This window comes from Hypanus sabinus, chromosome 16, assembly GCF_030144855.1.
Source record: "Hypanus sabinus isolate sHypSab1 chromosome 16, sHypSab1.hap1, whole genome shotgun sequence".
NCBI classification, from domain to species: domain Eukaryota; kingdom Metazoa; phylum Chordata; class Chondrichthyes; order Myliobatiformes; family Dasyatidae; genus Hypanus; species Hypanus sabinus.
Genome location: NC_082721.1, coordinates 63,057,939 through 63,080,190, shown reverse-complemented (window position 1 = coordinate 63,080,190; position 22,252 = coordinate 63,057,939). Strand labels below are relative to the sequence as shown.

The window sequence follows — 22,252 nt, the reverse complement described above, 5'->3', positions numbered from 1 at the left end:
GTTGTATCCTGTTTTAACAGTGCTGCTGTTCTCTTGCTGTGTGCTGACTTCATTTTGTCACTTTCAGGATGACAGTATGGCTCTCCACCGCGCCAACAGAACCTTTGACTCATTGGTACCAAGTTCGCTGTTTGCTTCAGTCACCACTTTTCACCAAGGCTGGTGATACTCTCTCAGGGACTGTCGTGCTGAATGCCAATAAAAGGCAAGCTGTGCCATATAAATATCAGCGTTAAATCTATTGGGTTTAAAAAAACCTAAATTATATCATGAATTGTTTCATGCCATAAACATCAAAGTTGTATTACAGACATAAACCAAATTTCTCATCTACACAAAAGATTATTGGACAGTTATGATCCTTAAAATATATGTGTGTGTTATGTAATATATAATAAGTATATTATGTAGAACAGAAGATTTTAGAGCTTGATGCCTAGGTTGATGAAGGTGCCTTTCCTGGTAGCAGGACCATTGAAAAATGAGAGAAATCGGAGTGAAATTGTTTTCAGATATCTGAGTTGTGCAGTTAGGAGAAATTTTAGGGATGAGAGGACATTGAAGACATGTGAATTTTAGATTATGGTAGCAGTAGGAGAAATGTCAAAGTTATAATGGATCCAGCAGAAGTTGGAATAAAATACAAGTCAGGATGCTAGTTAGAAGTATATTGGACCACTTACATAGAGGATTTAATTAAACAATACATTTTGCATTGCATTGTTTGCAGCTGCCTGTGTTTAACTGTTTTGTTATTTAGAATAGTTCCTGAAACGGATAACATCAATTATACTGAGTATGAATCTCATCAGTGACTTTGTATCTGATTTATGGCCTCTAAGTGTAATTGAATTTTGTTTTACTTTTCTGTAGGCAAAGTTATGACATAAGTATTCTAGCCCAGGTAGATCAGACTGGTTCCAAATCTAGTAACCTACTCGACCTGAAGAATCCCTTTTTCAGGTAAGTGTTGCAGTCCAATGCTGTTTTTTTTTGTCTTGCTATATTGAAATATTTATTCACATTATACTTTGAATTCTCCTGCTTTCTCTTCACTCTGGCTTTCTAAAAGGAGCATGCATTCCTCCTAAGTTGTCAATCCAAGACTGCCCAAACGAGTCTTCAGATCACTTAACCAAGTAATGCTGATTATGTCAGTGAAGATGTCTGTAACGGGGGATAATCTAATGCAGATGTCAAGGGTCAGCCAAAGAAAATAGCAAAGAAGTCAGACTAATCTGTATTTCAGAAGTAATCTGCCTGTGAAATCAGCAAATGTTGTGCTCCGATAGTTCCACAGGAGCCATTGAATTATAAAATGAATATCCTTGGCATCTTACAATCCTGTGAATATCGATGAATGCCTATTCTTGCCTATTGAATTCTCACATCCGCTAGTTTTTAAATGAAGAGTATTTTGATGACAAATTTAAAATGATATTTAAAATATCTTACTCTGGACACTTTTTAAAGAAAACAGCAAACTGAAATCCCTGAAAGCCCAAGAATATGCTCTGCAGAAACAAAGTGATAATTTTTGTTGGAGTTAAACAGCAGTAACTTTGGCAAGGGATTGGGAAGAGGTGAATCTTAACACTGTGCAACTTAACACTGAAGTCACATTGAATTCTTTGAGTTGTGATTATATTATCATGTTTCCCAAGCACCCTCTCCTGCCTTGGAAGCTGAAAATTCAGGAAGCCTAAAGAGTTTATAATTCCAAGTGACTATTTCACGTTTTTCTACGTTTATTTAAAACGTGACTAATTATCTCCACGTAATGTATGTTGTCTTTGTGTGGAACATTAGGATGTGTATGAAAATATTAAGAACTGGCTGCCGTAGAAATTAATTGGTGGATTAGTGAAGACAAAGGAGGCCATTGATAACCTGTAAGAATTAAATGAAGAGGAACATTGAGTGAAGTACTGAGGTGTTAGGGATATATGGAGGAGCTAAACCTGCTAGAAATGTGCCACCCATTGAGTCTGTGGACTAAACTTACTAATTTCTTATTACTGGAACTGTACCCTATTAGAAATATAAGTCAATTTTAAGTGATTGGCAAGGGAAGATCTGTGGGCTGGAAGACAGTGGTGATGCAAGGCAAAAAGGATGTGAAGTGGAAAGTAAAGGCAATGAATGGGTTTTAGTTTCTCTGTTGTGCAGTTCTAGTGGAAGAATAGAGTAGTGAGGATCAGAGAGCCCTGGTGTCCAGATCCTAGGGTACTCAAGGACAGCAGTATGCTGGCGAAAAGAATACAGGATACATGCATTCATTAGCAGAGGCATATAAAAGCAGGAGGTTACAATACAGTTTTTTGAAGCACAAGTTATGCCACACCTGGAGTACTGTGTGTTACCACACTCTGGGAAGGATACAGTGGAATGGTACAGAGGAGCTTCACTAGGATGGGGAATGTGTGTTTCAGTTATGAGGAGGGACTGGTTTTGCTTTTGTTGGAGTAAGAAGGCTGAGAAGGGTCATGATAGCAATACAAAAACTTGTAGGATATAGTTAGTTAGAACTTTTATCCCAGAGAGCATAAATTTAGAGTAATGGCCAAAAGGTTTGGAAGGAATCTGAGGAGACATTTTTCCACCCAATGTATGGTTACATCTTGAACACACTTCCTAAGAGGTTGGTGAAGACAGGTACATTCATAGTAACTAAATGAGCACTTAAATTGCCAAGATGCTACAGACTGGGACCAGGTAAGTGGGATTAGTGTAAATTGCTCGTCGACAATTGCGGTGTTGGGCCAAAAGAGACATTTCAGGCAATGTGACTCTGTGACTGCCCTCTACTTTTCCCTGTAAAAACATGATTATGTACGTTGCTCCTTGGTTCTGTAATGATGTTATTTTCCCTTTTGGACAGGTACACGGGTACCACTCCCTCACCGCCACCAGGTTCACATTATGTATCACCATCAGAGACTATGTGGAATACATCTGCTTCTTACAACCTTAGCTCAGGATTAGCAGTATCTGGTATGGTGCTCCTGTGTCTCCAGCCTGCAAAATATCAATAAATCTATTTCAGACATTCTGAGTTTAGAGTTGTATGTTGTCTACTTTATCAAGTGGACCTGCATTCACTATGGGCATTTTGTCTTGGATGCATCTGCTGTGCTATTTGAATCAGTGATGATTTGATGCCTTGTGTGTATGAACCCAGTTTATTCAGCTAGCTCTAACATTGTTTTTCCACTCGAGTATGCAACCGTAGGGTAGGTGTCCAGATTAATAGGACAATGTCCTTAGCTGACCCAGGTTTTGAGCTCAGAAGCTATCATCCAATAATAATTGTCCCAGTGGTGATTCTCTAGAAACTATTTATGCTGGTGAATTGTCATTTATATAATTTTGGCAGACTCTGCAACTGTTTCTTGCCCACTGAGTTACTGCCACCATCTATGTATCCACATGTATTCTGCATATCAGGCAAACTAAGTTCACCAGAGTTCACTTATCAATCCAGGCATTTATCTTTTCTAAAAACAAAATAACTGCTTTCAGTCTTTGTGAACAACTGTTCCTCCCTTTCCCACCCAAATCCAATTTCTGTCCTATTTTCTATACCTGATTGCTATCGAATTCAAGCTATTTTTACCAACTGTGTGCTTCCAGTGGAGGAAAGAATTGCTGCCATCAGGTTGATAATTGCTGTTTTACTTTACATGCATAAAATGTTAACACCTTGTGTTCTGCATTTTCAACCATGAATTTCAATGTTTAACAATCCTTCTCACTGGAATTTACAGTAAATGTTAATAGTTCCATAGGGAGGGAGCATGCTGAATGAGTTTGTGGAAGTATTTGATACTGATGTTTTCTAATCTGATAAATTGTCATTGATGGGAAACATGACGTCGCTCTTTCACTTTTAAGGAGTCCCTACGGCGTATGATTTGAGCAATGTTATCGCCAGTGGATCTGCAGTCAGCCACAACAACCTGATTCCATTAGGTAGGTTAAAATAATCATGTTCATCACCTTTGTAGGAATGTTCAAAGTTGCAAAGAAACATTGATGCCGGGGTTTTGTCAAACTCCAAACCACATTAATTTTCACAAGCTTCCTCTGCCATTTTAGCTTTTCAGTGTTACATGGCTCTTGTGATTGAAAGAGTGTGCAATCCCCTGCTGCTGCAGGCATCTTGTTTTCCTGCATATTAATGCAGCCATGGTCTTTGAGACCTGCTTGGTGCTGAGCTTCAGCTTGGCACTCTTTTATTCCCCCTGGTGTCAGCAACTGGCAACTTGTGTATGACATGCCTTTGAAATGGCATCCCAACACATTACAGACTGGAATTCTGTTACCTACCTTCCACATACAGAATGTTGTAATTTGGTTTGGAGTTTCTGTCTCTCGTAGTTGAGCTATTACATACCCACAGGTTTTTTTAAACTCTGGGAAACTAGAATCAAATATGTGGTGATGTGGGTTGTGGGGAGAACAGCCCCTAGAAGGGTGATCCATTTTTGCTTCAGTTTCAGTCGAGTTATTGTTCATGAGATGTGCTTTGAACTGGAACTTATGGCAAGATAACTTTGTCCAAAGTGTAGTGTTGTAACTAATTCCACCACACTTCCATAGCCAGAGCAGAAACACCATTTCATAGCAATGACCTGCCACTTTGTATGGAAGATAAATCAGCAGGTTTCTGATCCCTTCTAGATGAATGTGGTCCATCTTGATTCTCTCTCTAGCTGTCCCCACCTCAGCACAGTAAAACTGCAGTGTTGTGCCAGGCACTTCTGTTGGGACGCTCTCAGTGGAGGTGGGCTGTAAATGGGCAGGTTTAGCCAAAAGGAACTGATGCTGAAACCTGGGTGTTGGAAATAAGTCATAGCTTCCCATTAAGTAGACTCTTTACATTAATTCTTGTTCAACACTTGAGTAGCACTGATCAAGATCCCTACATCATTGCCCCATATGATGAGCCTGTTGTACCCCTATCTCAACTTACGGGCCTATTTTTTTTGCATTTTCTCATAATTGGGCTATTTTTCTAACACTATGAAAGAAGAAAAAGGGTCATGGGTATATTTTTGAGGATATGCATTGGGGAGTTGATAGTCATAATTAAAGAACAACTTAAAGAAGCTAACCATATTCTTTTGGCACTTATCTTATTTGAACAGTTTTGCATCAGCACAGCCTTTAAAACCAAAAATATTAAAGTGGTGAACAATCCCTTTAGTTTCTGTTACAGTGGAAATGATTTATGTGTACATTACCTAATGCCCGACGAAAGTTTCCTAGTTGCTGAAGGTTACTATGTTCTTAAATGGTAAATGTGGTCTAAAGCTTTACAATTGCTAACCTGACCAACCTTTTGGATGTTCATGAATACAAGACAAAATTTTAAAGTTTGAATTTGGTGTAACATTGTGAGCCTCAACATTTTGCAGCTTCTATTTAACATTATGCTCGTGCACTTCACTGAAATATTTAAGGAAAATGGGGGAGGCAAACTCTTTTTGAGTTTAACTTGTCTAACTTGGTCCTGCTGATTGAAAGCATAGCTTGTGTCTTGTCATCTGACTATTGGACGGGTCCAGATTTAGGTGGACTCAACTGTGCCTCTCATTGCTCAAAGAAGCAACAGGGCTTTATCCAGTTAGCTCTATAAAAGTTAGAAAGTTAAATGTTTCTGAAGTAAAGGTAGGCTTTAACCTATATCCCATTTTAGCATTTGTATCATAGTTATTAGTATGGAATGAGCACTGTATACATCTAGAATATTATCCTCCTTTTGACCCAACCTTTTTAAGCTCCAAATCAGCCAGTGAATTTACTTCTCCTGACCCAACACACTCTTCTGTTCTTTTCTCCTTGTGTTTTCTTTTGAATCTGGTTATAATTTTTACCTCAACCACACCATGTGCAGTGCCTTGAAAAAGTTTTCAGCCCCCAACCCTTTGTTCTCATTAGAGTATTACAACCAGGGATTTTGATCAAGTTAACTGAGATTGTTTTACTTCTGAATCACATGCTCCTTTTGTCACAGTTGAGCCCCAAAAACAGAAAATTGTAAAGCATGGTAAACTAGAATTCAAAAACTGAAATGTCAGCAGTTCAGAAGTATTTCTCTCCCTTTGCTTAATACTTAATCCCTTGCAGCTATCACAGCCGATAGTCTTTTTGGATCAGTCTCTATAAGCTTTACAGAATGAAATAGAGCAAAATTGTCAAGATGTGCCAGGTTAGTTGGGGAGCAGGGGTAGATAGCTGTCTTGAAGTCTTGCCCGAGATGTTTAATTGGGTTCAGGTCAGGATTCTGACTGGGCCACTCCAGGACAACAATTTTCTTCATTTGAAGTCACTCCATGGTTGACTTTGGCTATGTGCTTTGGATCATTGTCCTGCTGAAAGACTGACTTCCTCCCCAGTTTAAGCTTTCTGGAAGAGCCTATCAAGTTTTTATCCAGGATCTGTCTATATTTAGCAGAATTCATCTTTCCATCAGTCCTAGCCTGAATTTCATTCCCTGCTGCTGAATAGCATCCCCATATCAGAATGCCTCCTCCACCATACTTTACAGTGGGCATGGTGTTAACTGCCTAATGTGCAGTGTTAGATTTGCATCAATGTACTGCTTAGTGTTGAGGTCAGAAAGTCCACTTTAGTCTCATCCAACCACAAGACCTTCTTCCATGTCTTTACAGTATCTTCTAAGAGATGCTTTGCAAATTCTTTACAGGTAAAGATGTACTTTTTTTAAACAGTCTTCCATAAATGCTCTTTTTTTTTGTGCAAGAGCTTAGAGATTTAGGAGCCTTGAACTTCATCTCTAGTTGCAGCCACTGACTAATGTTGCTCACTCAAAGTGACTGTTGGCGTCACGGTAGCCTCTCTTTCAAGTGCCATTTAGAGGGGCAGCCTGACCTAGGCAGTGTTACTGTAGTTTCATGATGGACTGCACTGAGCTCTAAGGTATGTCTGGTGCCTTTGCAATGGTCTTCGCCAGAGTTGTGCTTCTCTAATATCATTTCCCTGACTTGCCTTGAGCACTCTTTTGGCTTTATTTTGGATTGGTTTATGAGAATCTACCATGCTGTTGGACCTTACAGAAAGAGGGGGTATTTATTATTAAGAATTCATTGAAAACAGGTGATCCTCCAATTTTCTTTATCAACAAATTGGGTGAGTTGGTAAGGTAATATATTGCCCCTGAGGAAAGTTGGTGTAGTAATTACAATACTTTTTTAGCCTCACAATTTTGGTTTTTTAATTTTTAATAAATTGTTGACAGGTTTTGGAATTTTTCTTTTGATTTGACATGGTGCACAATAATTTGTAGATTAGCTCAAGAAATCCTACTTCAATATATTTTACATTTAGAAAATGGGACAGTAAAACATGGAACATGAGGGCTGAATACTTTTTCAAGGAATTGTATGTTCCACATCTCGCTTGGTGATTGCAAAGGTTTCTACAGAATTACTACATTTGGTACATAATCCCTTGTCCCCATCAACTGGGGGAATTACATTTTGCTTTACTTTATCCTTTTGAACTCTTTTCTTAATATTGAATGCCTCCAAGTCACTTAGAAAAAACTTCTCTTTCTAGGTACATTTGGGCTCTGTCATTTCTGCTGTTATCTTGCAATTCCGTAACTGAATTTGGATCTTGTGATTCTTGAATATCGATTTCCTACTGTGTTGTTTTGCTGGTCACCATTTACTTTGGCACTTTTTAATCCAAAATTCAGCAATGGCTTTTCTGCACTTATTTTATTGTGATTTGTGGTGTAATCTGCTTTGGCTCCTCCCTATTTACTGTGGTCTTGGGATTTAGATTCTGTGCCATGATCTCTACTGTGCTTTCTAAGTGCTTTTCAGTGGAATCTGCTCCTAATTTGGAAGGTGGCCACTATAGCCCAACAATATTTATGTCCATATGCCAGAACTCAATCTAGTGACTTCATAATGAACAGATGCCCACTACAGCCGCCAGAGTTTGAAAGATGATTAGCATCTTTGTGAAAGTGTGCCAACTTTATCGGCTTTCTAAGTTTTTTTTATAACGTTTCCAGACATCAAGATAAATTTGTTCAAACGTGGTTTCACAGGAGCAGAAAAGGGCAAGGAAGACCGTAAAGAAATACTGGAAACAACTAACTGCCTCTTAGTGCCCAACTAATCACAATTCTCCCTAAGCTTTGTATAATCACAAAAAAGATTGTAGTGTTTGGCTTTTTAAGTACTAATCTTTCATGGGTGAATGAGTCTGATGGGTGGTATGTGTGTGAGAGAGAGTTTGGAATTTGAATTAACATTGTTGCCTCAATGTAAAATTAGTAAAGAGGGTAGCTTGCATAGTGGTTCAGTGACTGGACTAGCATCCTGAATCCTGGACAGGAACAATAATTCAAATCCAACTTTGGCAGCTGGGAATTAAAGTAAATAAATCTTAAACATAAGAGATGTTGGAAGTCCAGAACAACACACACAAAATGTGGGGGGAGCTCAGTAGGTCAGGCAGCATCTACGGAAGGAAATAAAGTCGACATTTTTGAATTTGAATCAGAATTTGTATAATATCATGATTTCTTTCATTGCATTATTGAATCCTATCTTGTTCCAGGAAGAACTCCCTGCAACCATTTAAATACTCCAAAGCAGATAATGTATCTCAATATCTGAAGCTAAAGAGTTTAAAAGTTCTACACAATATTCCAGTTGAAAGTGGAAAGATTTCTTGTTGGAATAGAATGTTTAATTTAGGACATTGAAAGCTGAACAGGCAGTTAGATGCGGTGATATATACATTGGGTTTTTAGGGACGTGAGATTTGGACTGATTTAATGAATCGTATCTAGGTCTGTTTTAACAGACCCATTCCGTGTAAGTGCAGTTTGTTTATATTAGTGGGGAGGATCATAAATTACTACATGAAGCAAATGGCCAGCAGTTACGATGCTCATTATGACTTCTATTTTATCTATTTTCTTGTGTTTGGGTGTTTTTGATGGCTGTGGGCTATCCTAACATGCCCGATCTTCCTAACATGCCGAAATCTGAATCTGGCATCTTGACCCTTCCTACATCTACTGACTTTGGTGAAATGTTGAACTATATGATTTCTGCAAGGAGTAGGGTACTTGATTTTTATTTGTAATATGTTATTTGCAATATAATTAGTATAGAATCAATTCTCGCCTATGGCCAATTCTAATCTGGTTTAGGAAGAATTAAGGATAGATTATAAATGGCACTGTTACTGGCAACATCTATAACCTGTGAACAATGAATAATTTAAGAAACACTACAGCACGATTATTTTACAATTCACCTTTTTTAAGCCTCTTGCACGTGTTAAATGGTATGTCCTTTTCAAAATTCCAAACCTCAGTGAAGGTGATGATTTATCTTCCCATCAGATACATACTTGAATGTTTGAATTTGTGCATGCATGGAAATGACCATAAATTATTTCTTTAAGCCTTGAAGTTGGATCGACACCTCTCCTTCAGAAAGTGACAATGCTATCAGCTCAGCTTGAATTTAGCATTAGTGTAATTTTAAAAATGTTCCATTGGAATTTCCTTTCCATTGTCGCAATCTCCATTCTCCAGAACCCTGGTGTTGCCTGTTTTCTGGATCATCAACAAAACTGGGTTACAGTTCTGGTCTTAGGTAATTTCTGTCAAAGACTGGCTGTTTATTTCCAATCATCTTCAAATAAGTCAGTAGACGAGCTGTGTTTGGGTCAAGCTATATCGGATAAAATGTTTATGTAAGGAAGAATTAAGTAACTATTGATTGCATATGGGTAAGTAGTACAAATACTAAATGTTGTGATTCCAGTGGGGACAATACAGTTGTCCTTGAGCGTCTTTGAGATTGGGAAGGCAACATCAAAGTTGTTCTTTCCTGGGTGTTGCCCAGTGATCCACTGAAGTGTGTCAGTATGGTGGCACTGGGATAAAACTTGCTCATGATCTTCTCCCTTATCAAGCCGGCTGATATTTAATGCCTCGGCCTGCATGAAGAAACATCACTTGGATACGTTTCTGACAAGTCCTTAGCCTGTGTTAAATTCTGCCCCAGAACAAACTGGCATTAGTGAGAGGAGAGGTGGAACCTCCCCATACTCATTTGGAAATGACAGTCAAGTTGTGGTTCTTTGCACTTAGTCTGGTATGCAAGAGTTTAAGTTGCATCCACAAGTGCAATTCTAGAAAGTTGCAATAAAATGAAATGATCTAGATGCAGATTAATTGATGTGCCTTCTCATTCAGTCCGTCAACTCCAGGGCATTTTATTCCTCTGAAAAAACCTGGTTGAAGCATTCCTTTTATTGATGAGCTACGCGTGATGTCAGCAATCTGTTTTCGTCGGGCTGCTGTGGGCATTTTGGGTGAACACAGCACTAGCACCATACATTATTGAACTTAGTGATGCATTATTGAGGAATGAGCTTTATGCTTTTATATAGTGCTTTTCCCTCCCTTTGTCTTATTTTACTGGAAGGTTTCTCTCCTCCTCTCTTCACAGCCAACACTGGGATAGTGAATCACACTCACTCAAGACTGGGATCCATTATGAGCACAGGATTTATACAGGGTAAAGACATGGCCCTGAATCCCTCTGAGGCTTGACCGGTCGAATGAAACTTGCCAATGGAAACACAACTGCTTGGCTCCAGGCACCCATAGCAACCTGTAGCCAATCCAGTTCCTTCTGGAATTGGCAGTCTGTACCTATGAGCCTGATATGCAATAAAGTGTTGGCTGGTCTGCTTGGAAAGGTCCACTGTGCACGGGGAAAGAACTGAACTTTCAGTTGTTAAAAGGTTAACTGCACAGTACAAACCTGTCACAAATGTAATGTACTTCAATTTTTAGTGTCCACGTTAATCCCTGCCACACAGCAATTGTTTAAAAAAAAATTACTTTTGCATGCCAACACCCCCACCTTCCCATTGCTATAAATTGAGGTGCTAGACCTCTTATAGTTCATCTTTCGAATTAATCATTTTAAAGATGAAGGTTACAGTCAAAAATGCTTGTGCAGCTGTACACTGCTTGGGAGGGAGGGCTCCGGGCTAGTGTTCATGTTGATGTAACCTTTTGAACAGAGGCTAAGTGCACCAAGGCTGTGGTCATGCATTCTGCCTCGCTACATAATTTAATCCATTGTTTGTGGCAGCTGACTCTGTCTTTTAGTCCGTTCCACTATTCAATAAAGCACGTTTAAAAATTGTGTACCTGCCACATTGGGGCCCTGTACATCCTTATACATTCCTCCTTTTTTTAAAAAAAAATTGCCTTTTGATGGAGCCCTGTACATTTCTCCTGGTCAGACCACATTCCCCAGGTCTTCGTCAATAACTGATTGAAACCTGGGTATTTATTCTGATTGCTTGACGTCATGTTACTCCTGCTTTTTAATACTTTACTGACCTTTAACGTGTAAGTTTATCATAATCCACAAGTATTGCAAATTCACAGGAGTCCTATCAGCCACTGGAAAGGGATGAGATGAGTTGTTTTTTCTGGTGGTGTTCATTCTTCAAGCCAGACGGTAGTTCAGCTTTCTCTTTGGAGCGGCTGATAGTTCCATTGTGTAATTCCAGCATTTCACTTTGTCTTTCTCTCTGAAATTTGAGTTGATCTCCCTGTGCAAGTCGAATCAATCCGGTTTTTTTTGTATCATTTTTCCCTTTTTATTTCCTCACCCTCCCCTCAATCCTCCCTCCCTTCCTTCTCTAACCTGTCTCCCTTCCCCCCCCCCCACGTCCATCCTCCCTCCCTCTCCCCCCGTCTGTCCCCTCAACCTGTCCACTTCTCCCTCCCTTCCCCCACTACCCATCCCCCCCCCCCCTAATATGCAGACCAGCTCTCCAGCGTACAGCTATGGTTCCAGTCCTCATGGGGAATCCTCAAGTGTGTAAATGTTGTACTATGTGCTATGTTATCTAAATTGGTTGATCCTTTTTAATAATGTACCCACTTAATTGTTCTGATAAACTTCAGTTAACTTTTCCTTTTAAGTGTATGTCAGTGACTTGGAAATGCCTGAAAAGTCTGTACAGTTTAATATTTTTTTAAAACCCTATTGGTACAATATTGGATTTCTCAGTGAGGAAAAGAGTGACCTTGAGTTGGAACCTTGGCTGTAAGGTTGGCTGTTTATGACTTTGATGGGATTGTTTTGTTCTCCACTTGGCTCATCATTTTCCAGGCTCCCTTCCCTTTAGGATTTCCATTGGCAGCAGGCTGCTACAAGTGCCTGGAGCCGGATTTCTGTCAGTAAGGTTCATAGCATGCTGGTAATTATGAAGTGTTGATTAAAGGCCCTGTGTCTTCCCATAGATCATGACTGGGGTATGTGTCGCTATTGTAAAAGCTTGTGCTTCCAATAGCGACAGAATGGGTGTGTCCAAAATTTATAATCATCCAAGCAGTAGTCTGCTATGGCTACTAATTTTAATATTTATAAACAAGATGACAAGGGTCTTTAATGCACAAATCTTTGTTTTTGGCTTAGAGAATTCATCTTAATGTGGGGTTGGGAGGGGGAGGAGAAAGGGTTTTAGACAAAAGACAACTGTGTAGCATTGCTTGCCATTTTTGTATTTGGGCACAGGAGTAGGAGAAGAGTCTATTAAAAGTGCAAAACAACTTGGAACATCAGAAGTTTTCCATCAGGGGAACTAGCTGAGCAATAAGATTGACTTAAAACTTTCAAGTAATGTGATATCCTGCATTAAAAGTTACTTGCTTTCCTCTTCCCCTTCCCCAGTATTAAGGATGAGTTATAGTGTTCTCTTCCCACCCCAAACTGCACCAGATACACCAGGAGTGGATTGACAGAGCTTGTAACCACTCTGGTTGTCGAATGATCATTAAACACAAGACTGTGACTTTAACTGTCTACAAAGGCCTGCATTTGGGTGAATCACTACACACATGTACCTAGAGTTTCTGAAACAGCATTGATTCTGAACTCAAAAATTGCATTGCCCTGAATTGTCTGGCAAAATTACTCGCTTATTTGAAGCACATTACTGTGTGTTCATGCATCTTAACTGAAAGTAGATGCAGTAGTGGGGCCTCATCACCTTTTAGTGCTTGAGTGGCTGTGTAGCAATCCTCCACCATCATCAGAATATAGATTAAAATTTAGATTTTGATATGCTGTTAACAGATATGCCAACTTTCCCCTCACCCCAATGTAACCTATGATTATTCTTCCAGGGAAGTGTAGGCTAGATCAGGTCTTTAAAGATGAGCTTTGTCATAGATCATTGAAACATAATGAAATTGGCACTCTTTTAAGCCCCATGTCCTTGGTTTATTTTTTTTTTCAAAATATTTTGGAATGGCAAAGCTTGGCCCAAACTGTATTTGGCATATCTGTTTGGGTTAAAATGGATTAGTTTAACACAGCTGGAAGAGGATCATTCTATCAGCTTGATTAATGAAATCACATATTGTCTTAATCCTTTGAGTACCACTGCCAACAGGACTTGATTTTCCAGCTAAACTAAATTTGTGAAATTAATTGTGTATTCATTAACTTGTCCCAGAATACATTTCTTTTTATTTCTTAGAGGGATTCTTGGGAGAAAAGAGTAGCAAGATGTGACTGATTTTCTGTTTCTTTGGCTTATGCACTCTTTCCATGGAGTGAATGCACAAGAACTGAGTTGAGTCATAGGAAGTGTTGCTTTCGTATCTAAAGTTTATTATCTGATTAGTAAGTTTTCCAAACCCTGTACTAAAATTACAATGAGTTCTCCTCAGGCAAAATCAACATAGATTCAACACCTCAAAGTTTGAAAGTTATTTTATTAACTTAAATGGACATTCCCACTGTCTGATTGGGTAACTTCAACTTTTTTAATTGACCAGTTATAACCTTTATAAGGTTCTCTACATGCTGTTGCTTCCTGTAACTAACTTGCTAAAGCATCTTTTTTAATTGCACATAGTATATTTCAGTCATAAGTTATGATTTTGTTTAAAATCAGAGGCTTGGCTGTTACGGTGGCTGTGAGGAGGATGGGGGTGGAAATGAGCATTGTAACTACCATGAACTATGGGATTGAGTACATGGCATAATTAAGAATGAAGTAAGTGCTAATAAATGCTGTCTTCAGTTTCCCATAATTAACCAACTTGTGGGCACTCAGTCTGCCGAAGGAATTGATCCTTGGCCAATGACAGCTTGTCAGGACAGATAGAGATACGAGACTGTTGCCCCTTCCTTCCCATCCCCCCCCCCCCCCCCCCCATCCTTTAGGCTACATTAAATATAGTTTTAATGATGAGGCGTGTTTAGTATCACTTGGATGGGAGCAAAGTTATATTAGAATGAATGGTAGCTGAATGTGGACAAGATTTAAGTTTGCTTTTTCACTCTCATTACCATCCCTTCTCCTTTCTTCCCTGAAATACGAGGACTCTTGTTCTTTTCTCTGTGACAGTCTTCCAGTCTGGCTCAAATCAGGAGTCAAGCGGGGATGATCTATTTAGGTGGGAATTTGCCTGACCCACTCACAGAATGAGTGACAAACAATCCACATTGGGTTCACTAGTTTGGGAATCCAGCAGCTTGACAACAGAAGGAACCAGTTAGCTACCTGGAGCTGCTGTAGAAATGGGTTTTGAAAGTAGGGAAGGTTGATAGTATTAACAAATTCAGTTACCTTTTTAAAAATACTTTGCAATTTTTATCTGGGAAAAAAACTTGTCGTTTATGGCTATTTGTTATTCTGTTATGTTTTCTTAGGGTCTTCAAGCGGTGGACAGGGTGGAGTTATTGCCAGCAGCAGCCACTATTCAATCAACAATCAATTCACCATGGGCGGCCCTGCCATCTCCATGGCTTCTCCGATGTCCATGAGCACCAACACAATGCACTATGGCAGCTAAGAGTTCATGACACCACCTCTGACCTTTTAGAACTGATACTTTCAAGAGGAATAAAACCAAATCCAGATTAAGTTCCCTCCACAAAACAAGTCTATGAGTTTTCCAAATTCACTGTCAATAGATTTAGCTAAGCCTGAGCTGAGGGAGTGGGTGTGTGAGAGGGGTGGGTTGGGGGGTTTTTTTTGTTTTTACCATGGAGATAAAAAGCAGATTCTTTGATACCAGACTTGTAAAGTTTTATATACACAAAAAAGGGAGGGCGAAATGATTGCTGTCTGATCTTGCGATTGGTCTGTAGTCAGTAGATTTCCTCACTAGTTTGTCTTCTAGAAATCCTTGCAGACAAATATTAGCATACCCTACGCTGCAGATATGACAGTGTGATGGAGCCAGCTGCTGATGGAAGGTTCCCCTTCCCTGGTATGCCTCAACCTTATTCTCCCTCCATCACCCCCAAAATAAATCACTTGGCAATTTCAGATTGACATAGATTATCAATTGGAAATTTTAGCTATTACAAATAAAGACTTTGGGTATAAACAGATTGAATATTATAAATGCATTTGGTATTTACAAATGGTTTTTTTTTTGTTTTATGTTTAAGTACCAACAGACTGGTAGCAATGTTTTCCTAGCTCCTTTTGAAGTGTGTTATGAGTGAGAAGCTTTAAGCTTGCTCTGTGAAGGACTGTTTTACAGATCTGATGTTAGCTGTAGTAAAGGATGAGGAATTTTTATATACTATATATATATATAAAAATTCTCCAGTCCTTGATACCTGTCTTGTTTGCTTTTGTCTGCCTGCCCTGTTTCTTTTCATTTTGACAATTCTGCAGGATCACCTCAAAAGAAAAGCAGCAATGCAAGTCTAATTCAACCACTGCGCCATGTGGAGCCGCAGATGCCTGGTGCTCAGCAGTGCCGAGACAGACTATGAAGAAGCCATCTCTTCACTGAATCCAACATGGATGTGATTCCTATTGCTTTGCATGCAGACATTTATATTGAAGAGTGAATGAGGCCCTGTGCTGCGTCCTTGCCTGGCTCTTTCCGGCTACTTCTCAGTGCTATTTGTATCTTGATTTATTCTTAGGTTGGAACTACATAAATGGTAGGTTGGGTGACCTGTACCAGTGCTAGTGTATTGGTGCCATATAGGCCTTGAAATGGGTCTGGCAGCTCTTTCAGAAATTTGTGTGGGTATATACCTTAGAATTTGTTTCCCTACACCTGTAAAGAGATGCTGCTAAATTGGGTTTAAAGTATTCTCTAGCAGTGGGGTACCACAGTTAGGGTACAGGATTTTGTACTCCACACTCCAGATAAATTAATTTTACTTGCACAAACTCTGATAATTAACTTCCAAATCTTTAGATTGACAGGAATGAAACTTCACTTTTCTATCAGACGTAGATGAAATGACGCTGCTTTAATGCATTTTCTGATTATTTGCAGCAATATCCATATTTCTATTGAAATAGTTGTACAATTGCTGGCAGCAATCTCTGATAGAAAGAAGAATTTATTTAAATTCTGTAGACTGATGTTGTAAATTCTCTAGATGTCTTGTCATACAAGGCATTTTGTATACTTAGAGGAGACTATTTAAACCGACCTGGCTCCTTTCCTTTCCAAAATCTTGTGCCCTGGCTCAGTTTGGCTGCCTTCATTTTTCATGTCTCCACTTAATGCAGTTATGCAAAATACATCAGCAGCACAAACCTTGGAACAACTGGGATGGATAGGAAAAAGTACTTGTATCCCTGTGCAAGTCAGCAAAGTTGCTGTATGCATTGATTTTCTATTTGATATATAGTGACATGAAATGTTGAGGATCAGGGTAGAATTGGTATGAACGGGTCAGTTACACCTTAGTGATGTGTGTGTGTGTGTGTGTGTGAGTGGGTGTTAAAGAAACTTAACCTCTGCAATAAACTCTCAAGTCACCCTATTTTGCATGATGCCAGAATTGAAGTTAACTGGTAGGTGCTCCTTCACTTGCATTTCTGGTATGAATCTGATGGACGTTTATCAAGAGCCCTTCACAAATGCAGCATATAGTGAATTCCCTTGTGTCACATGGCAATTTCAGGCCTGTTTATAGCAGGCATCTGCCGCTGGTGAAGAAGTTTTTTGAGATTCCAGCTTCACTCTTCAGGTGATTACAAGGGTGAATGATTAAATGCTAACTTGTGTAAAGTAACTTGTAAACTGGTTTGGTAGATCAGTTTATATTCAACACATAACTGGACATGCACAGAAATCTTGTTAATGGGGCCCCAGGTAACCACTAAATGTGCATCTAATGCTTGAAAATTCTGGGTTTCTTGCACTAATAATCTTTGGGAAGAATTTAGAAGTAGAACCAAGTTTCCTGTATTGTACAATTGCCCCAGATTATTTTATGTTCTTCAACTACTTCAGTTTTTGGAATAGGGTATTAACTATTTGAAATCTGGAGAGATTTGGGTATTTTGTTTTCATCTGGCCATGCATTCCCACAAATTCCCATTTGATTCTGAGAGACTAGCATGGAGTAATTTATTTTGAAAGTTGTCACAGAAGGTCATTTGAACTGATGATGAACCCCTCTCTGTAAACATCTCCCTCCTGTCCTTTTAATCACAACAAGCTTGGCACAATTACTTATGGAAATGGTCGCCAGCATCTGAGTGTAAACATAAGTAAATAAAAGTAGTTTTTTTGAGTCCCTGTTAGGTTAAATCAAAGCAGCTTAAAAATGGTGTTGGTCCATTTTCCTATTCCCTCTTGAGTGGACGTCAACTCTCTCTGATTTTTTGCACGTGCCTACGATAGGGACAGCTTTCAATCACCAGTTTACTACCAGAGAATCTTTGACAGGAAACTGAGGGGAAACCCATTTGGTCACAGAAAGAACAATCTGAGTTAAAGATCAAACCTGGTTCCCCGGAGCTGAGCCAGCAGCACCACTAACTACTGTCAATTTAAATTACAATCAGATGTGTTAATTTGCTGTTATATTGCTGTAATATTAACTGTTTGCCCAACTCTGCTCACTTTAGTTTCAGCCTCCATCCAACCTGCCTCCTCTGCCATCCCTAACTCTTACCTACACCAGTCTAGTTTTCCCCTTTCGTAAGCACCCTTTAGTGGGGTGGGGGGGGGGGGGAAGGGTGGAGAAAAAGTTTATAATTTGGTGTTATCTGAAAATACCATTCATTGTGTGCACTTGCATGTAAGACTTGTTATCCACTTCTCGCATGCTTTTCAGTCCAGACAGAATTTGAGCCATATGACTTCTCTGTCATCACCTACTGATGAGGCTTCGAGTTTTTAATACAGAATGTTGGAGTTCCTGGTGTCACTCCACACAGTTACTGAATCATGTGAGGGGAAAAAATGGCATCTTAGCTAATGAATCTTCAAGTACCATCCAGTAACATCATTGAGTATCATTGTCTTGCTGCTTGTTGCACATCTCCAGCCCAAAAGTGACCAGAATTCTAGTTTTGGACACAAGTGTATGTGCCTGTAGATCTGATGGGAGATCAGTGGCTCTAGCTTTTATAGCGTGTGATGTTTAAGTTGCCACCACACTTCACCATGAAATTATTTGCAGCTTTATCCTGGGATTTTGCTTTTGGTTGAATCCCCCATTTGACCTTGTGGCCTAGAATGATTGTGTACAGGTAGATGACTTTAGAATACCCAATGCTGAATATTTCTACTCCACCACAGACCTTTATTTGTCCATCATGTTTGCTTGGCTTAAACAGTTTTGCTTGTGATGGGCTAAGTGTATTTACTTGGCTGTGTTTTCAGCTTTTAACGCTGCCAACAGGAGGGAGAAAGTAATTTTCTGTTCAGACGTACCTGAAAGGTATATTGGCTGTCCAATGCTTGTGATTGGAGCCCTTCGTTTGTTGTGAAACCCTTGGGCTCTGTGGGCACAAATGTGTTGACTGTGCGCAGCTGAAAGAACACTTGCCGGGTGTTACCAGGTTTATTGGAGTGACCGATATTGGTGCAACATGTGCAGCCGGCATTTTAAAAAGTGTGCACACTCTTGCACCAGTATTCCTATGTCAGTGTGATCCCTAATTGAGTATTATAGAGCAGGCAATGACTTCAACTTTAGCCTCATTCTCCTCAATTAGGCAGCTTTTGTAGAATATTTCTACAGTAAAAAGGATTAAAAATAATAGAAAGGGTAAGGTTTAATGTGATAAATTATCACGAGTGGCTGACAGCAAGGATAATTGATCCACGATTAGATGGGCAGGCAGCAGAGTGTAACTGGTGAAACTCGAATGGAACAGTTCAGAGTTACTAATGAGGATCCCATTTGAAAGTTTGGGATTATTCTCGTGTAAGTGGTCTTTTTATTTTTAATAGTCTTTGTACTGGGGTTGCAGGTACATAAGGTGTAAACAAATATCTTGTGGGTCATCACTCATCTGATGAGCTGAGAAGTGAGAATGACCTTGTAAATGTTTTCCCTGCATGACTGGTACAAAGCACAGGTTGAATGTTTCTCCATCTGTTCTTAAAATCTCTTACTTTACAAATGAGGGTCAGTGTTGACCCTGAACTATATTCTAGTTAACCCATTTACAGCTATCCTGATCCAACCCTTGCTAGAGGATTTTACCATTTTGTAGTGTAGTGTCTTAGCGTAATCTAGAAACGTTTCTGTAGAATGGATAGATCTTTGTTCATCTGTGTTGTGTGTAGATTTTATTACAGCGACATGAGATTGATAGACTGTTAGAAAATCATAATCCTGTAATACATGAGTTATCAAATAAAACACTAATATTACATGCGTTGTTAGTGACCTTTATTTAATCCTTTATTTGACCTCTCCTGCCAGCTCCAGTTAGGAGAATGTTCTTGGATGAGGTGTCTTCAGTTGGTATTGAATTACTGATTTGTTCATGATTTGCTGTTTATGAAAGATTAGCTATATTTTTCACAGGTACATCAACACATTGAAACATGCAGTGAAATGCATCGGCCAACACAGTCAAGAAAACGTGCTGGGGGAGCCCATAAGTGTCTCCAACTCCAACATAGCATGCCCACAACTTGCACTGTAACACGTTCACCATTAAATACTGGAGCACCCAGTGGAAACCCATGCAGTCATGTGGAGAATATTCAAAGACAGTATTGGGAATTGAAGCTGATTGGTGTTTCTGTAAAGCATTACACTGCTATCCACACAAAATGTCAAGACCCTTGGCCAAAAATGTGGACTGTTTATTCATTTCCATAGATGCTGCCTGACCTGCTGAGTTCCTTCAGTGTGTGTCGCTCTGGATTTCCAGCATCTGCAGAATCTCATCTTTATAATATGCTGCTATCCACTACTGTGCAAAACATGACAGCCTACATCATGGTGATTTCGAGACAACTATGGAAATGGTATTTAAAATGTGCTCTGGTTCTTTTGGGTGATGGATGATACTGAACTTTGTTGCATGTTCAGTTTATTGGTCACAGTGCAGCAGAGGCAGATGACTCCAGTGGGCACTTGACAAGTTCCGTATTCTTGGGATTTTAATTAATTGACTTGGATGGTAAAACAAACAGCTGGGAGGCCTGGACCGTGAGTGGTTGTGATGCCTCCTGTCCCCAACCCTTCTCAAGCATCAGTAGCTCTATAGAACCAAATGAGTACTGCCACCATTGGGATATATCTCGTGTGGGGGAAATATTATTACGTGGTCCTTTGTATACCTTCATAATTTTCTGATTATACAAATATACATCATTTTGGGCAGAATTTGTGGAGTGAGACTGCAGATGTAGGAATCTGGAGCAACAAAAGTACTGAGCAGGTCAAGAAAAGGGTCAGTTGGCTTTTCATGTTGAGATCCTGAATCAGGACAGAGTTGGAGGGTGAGGTGAAAAGAAGGGTTGAGGCTAGAGTTGTGTGGATCAAGGTGAGGAGTCATTGATGGGGAGATGCAGGAAGGGATAGGGTTGCCAAGTCCTATGTTGGAGATGGATACCTAGGAACCAGATGTGGAGGAGAAAGAAACTGCCGGGGCTGCGAGGAGTCTGGAAAGAGGATTGAGAGGACTTCGGTATGGATTGTAGTCCACTAAACGTCAAGATTGTTTAATGCCATTTCCTGTATGAGTGTAAGGAGAAAAAAAATAATTGTTACTCTGGATCTGATGCAGCACAAAAAAGATGGAGCTCAATAATAAATATAAATACATAAAATAGCTTATACATTGCATGTCAATAAAGTGGTGCTAGGTTGTTCATAAGCTTTCTATTGGGTGGTGGAGGTGATGATCGCCCTTGCTGCTTGGAGAAAGTAATTGGGTCTGGTGATCCTGGTGTGGATGCTATGTAGCTACCTTCCAATGAAAGTTGGACAGCAGTCCACGAGCAGAGTGGGTGTGATTCTTCATGATGTTACTGGTCCTTTTCTGTCATTTCCTTGATGAGGTGGGGGGGGGGGGTGCCAGTGATGAGTCGGGCAGTTTTGATTACCTACTGCAGGACCTTCCTGCCCGCTGCGGTGCAGTTTCCATACCATGCAGCTTGTTAGGGTACTCTGCAACTAGAAAGTCTAGCTTCCTCAAAAAGTAGAGGTGTTCTGGGACTGCGAGAGGTTTTGTGTGATGAGCACCCCCAGGTGTATGAAACTGCTTGCCGATGTTTTTGGGGGAGAGCAGTCCTTCCAAGAACACCATTCTTGTTCAGTGTCTTCTTATAGTGGACACATGAATAGAGACTTTAACAAGTTTTAGAGATTTCTGCAGGTCTTTTTCACCTCCTTCAGCAACAGATGGTATGCTCTTGGTGTGACCTTCATGGGATGCTTACTCCTCGGGACAGTAGCAACAATACCTGAAGTTATCAACTTAGAACACAATCTCATTTGTCTTGTTGACATTGAGGAAGAGGTTATTTAACTGGCACCAGGGCTCGAGCTCTTTCAGCACCCCTCCGTAGGCACGGTCATTGTTGGTGATGAGCCCCACCACTGTCATGTCATCAGTGGACTTGGTATACTGTCCTGGGGTCATCCATGTTGAGGATGATGGGGAGGGAGGAGTAGGGCCAAGCTCTGTTAGACAGTGTTGAATGCGAAACTGAAATCCAGAAACAGAATTTTGACAAGGGTCCTTATTTTCTAGGTGTGTCAGGGCCAGGTGCAGGGCATTTGAAATGCACCAGTTCTGTCTAAGCATATTGGTATCCAGTGTGGCAGGAATGGAGTAAATCAGAATTGGGTTTAATATCACTAACATGAAATTCATTGTTTTGAGGGAAATGTACAGTTGCAAGAAAAAGTTTGTGAACTCTTTGCAATAACTTAGTTTTCTACATTAATTACTCGTAAAATTA

The 22,252-nt window shown here is 39.8% G+C and overlaps 1 protein-coding gene across 5 annotated transcripts in view; it reads left to right on the top strand.

The window, feature by feature from the left end:
- carm1 (coactivator-associated arginine methyltransferase 1) overlaps positions 1–19,702 on the top strand; it is an 88,825-nt gene extending 69,123 nt beyond the window's left edge. For 3 of the 5 annotated variants that reach the window (XM_059991944.1, XM_059991948.1, XM_059991946.1), the window contains 6 exons: positions 68–205; positions 874–963; positions 2,882–2,994; positions 3,895–3,972; positions 10,515–10,583; positions 14,757–19,702. In XM_059991944.1, coding sequence (XP_059847927.1) covers positions 68–205; positions 874–963; positions 2,882–2,994; positions 3,895–3,972; positions 10,515–10,583; positions 14,757–14,899 — 631 coding nt within the window. In that variant the 3' untranslated portion in view covers positions 14,900–19,702. The remainder of the gene's footprint in view (positions 1–67; positions 206–873; positions 964–2,881; positions 2,995–3,894; positions 3,973–10,514; positions 10,584–14,756) is intronic. The other 2 variants (XM_059991945.1, XM_059991947.1) reach the window with 1 other exon arrangement.
- Positions 19,703–22,252: the final 2,550 nt, after the last annotated feature.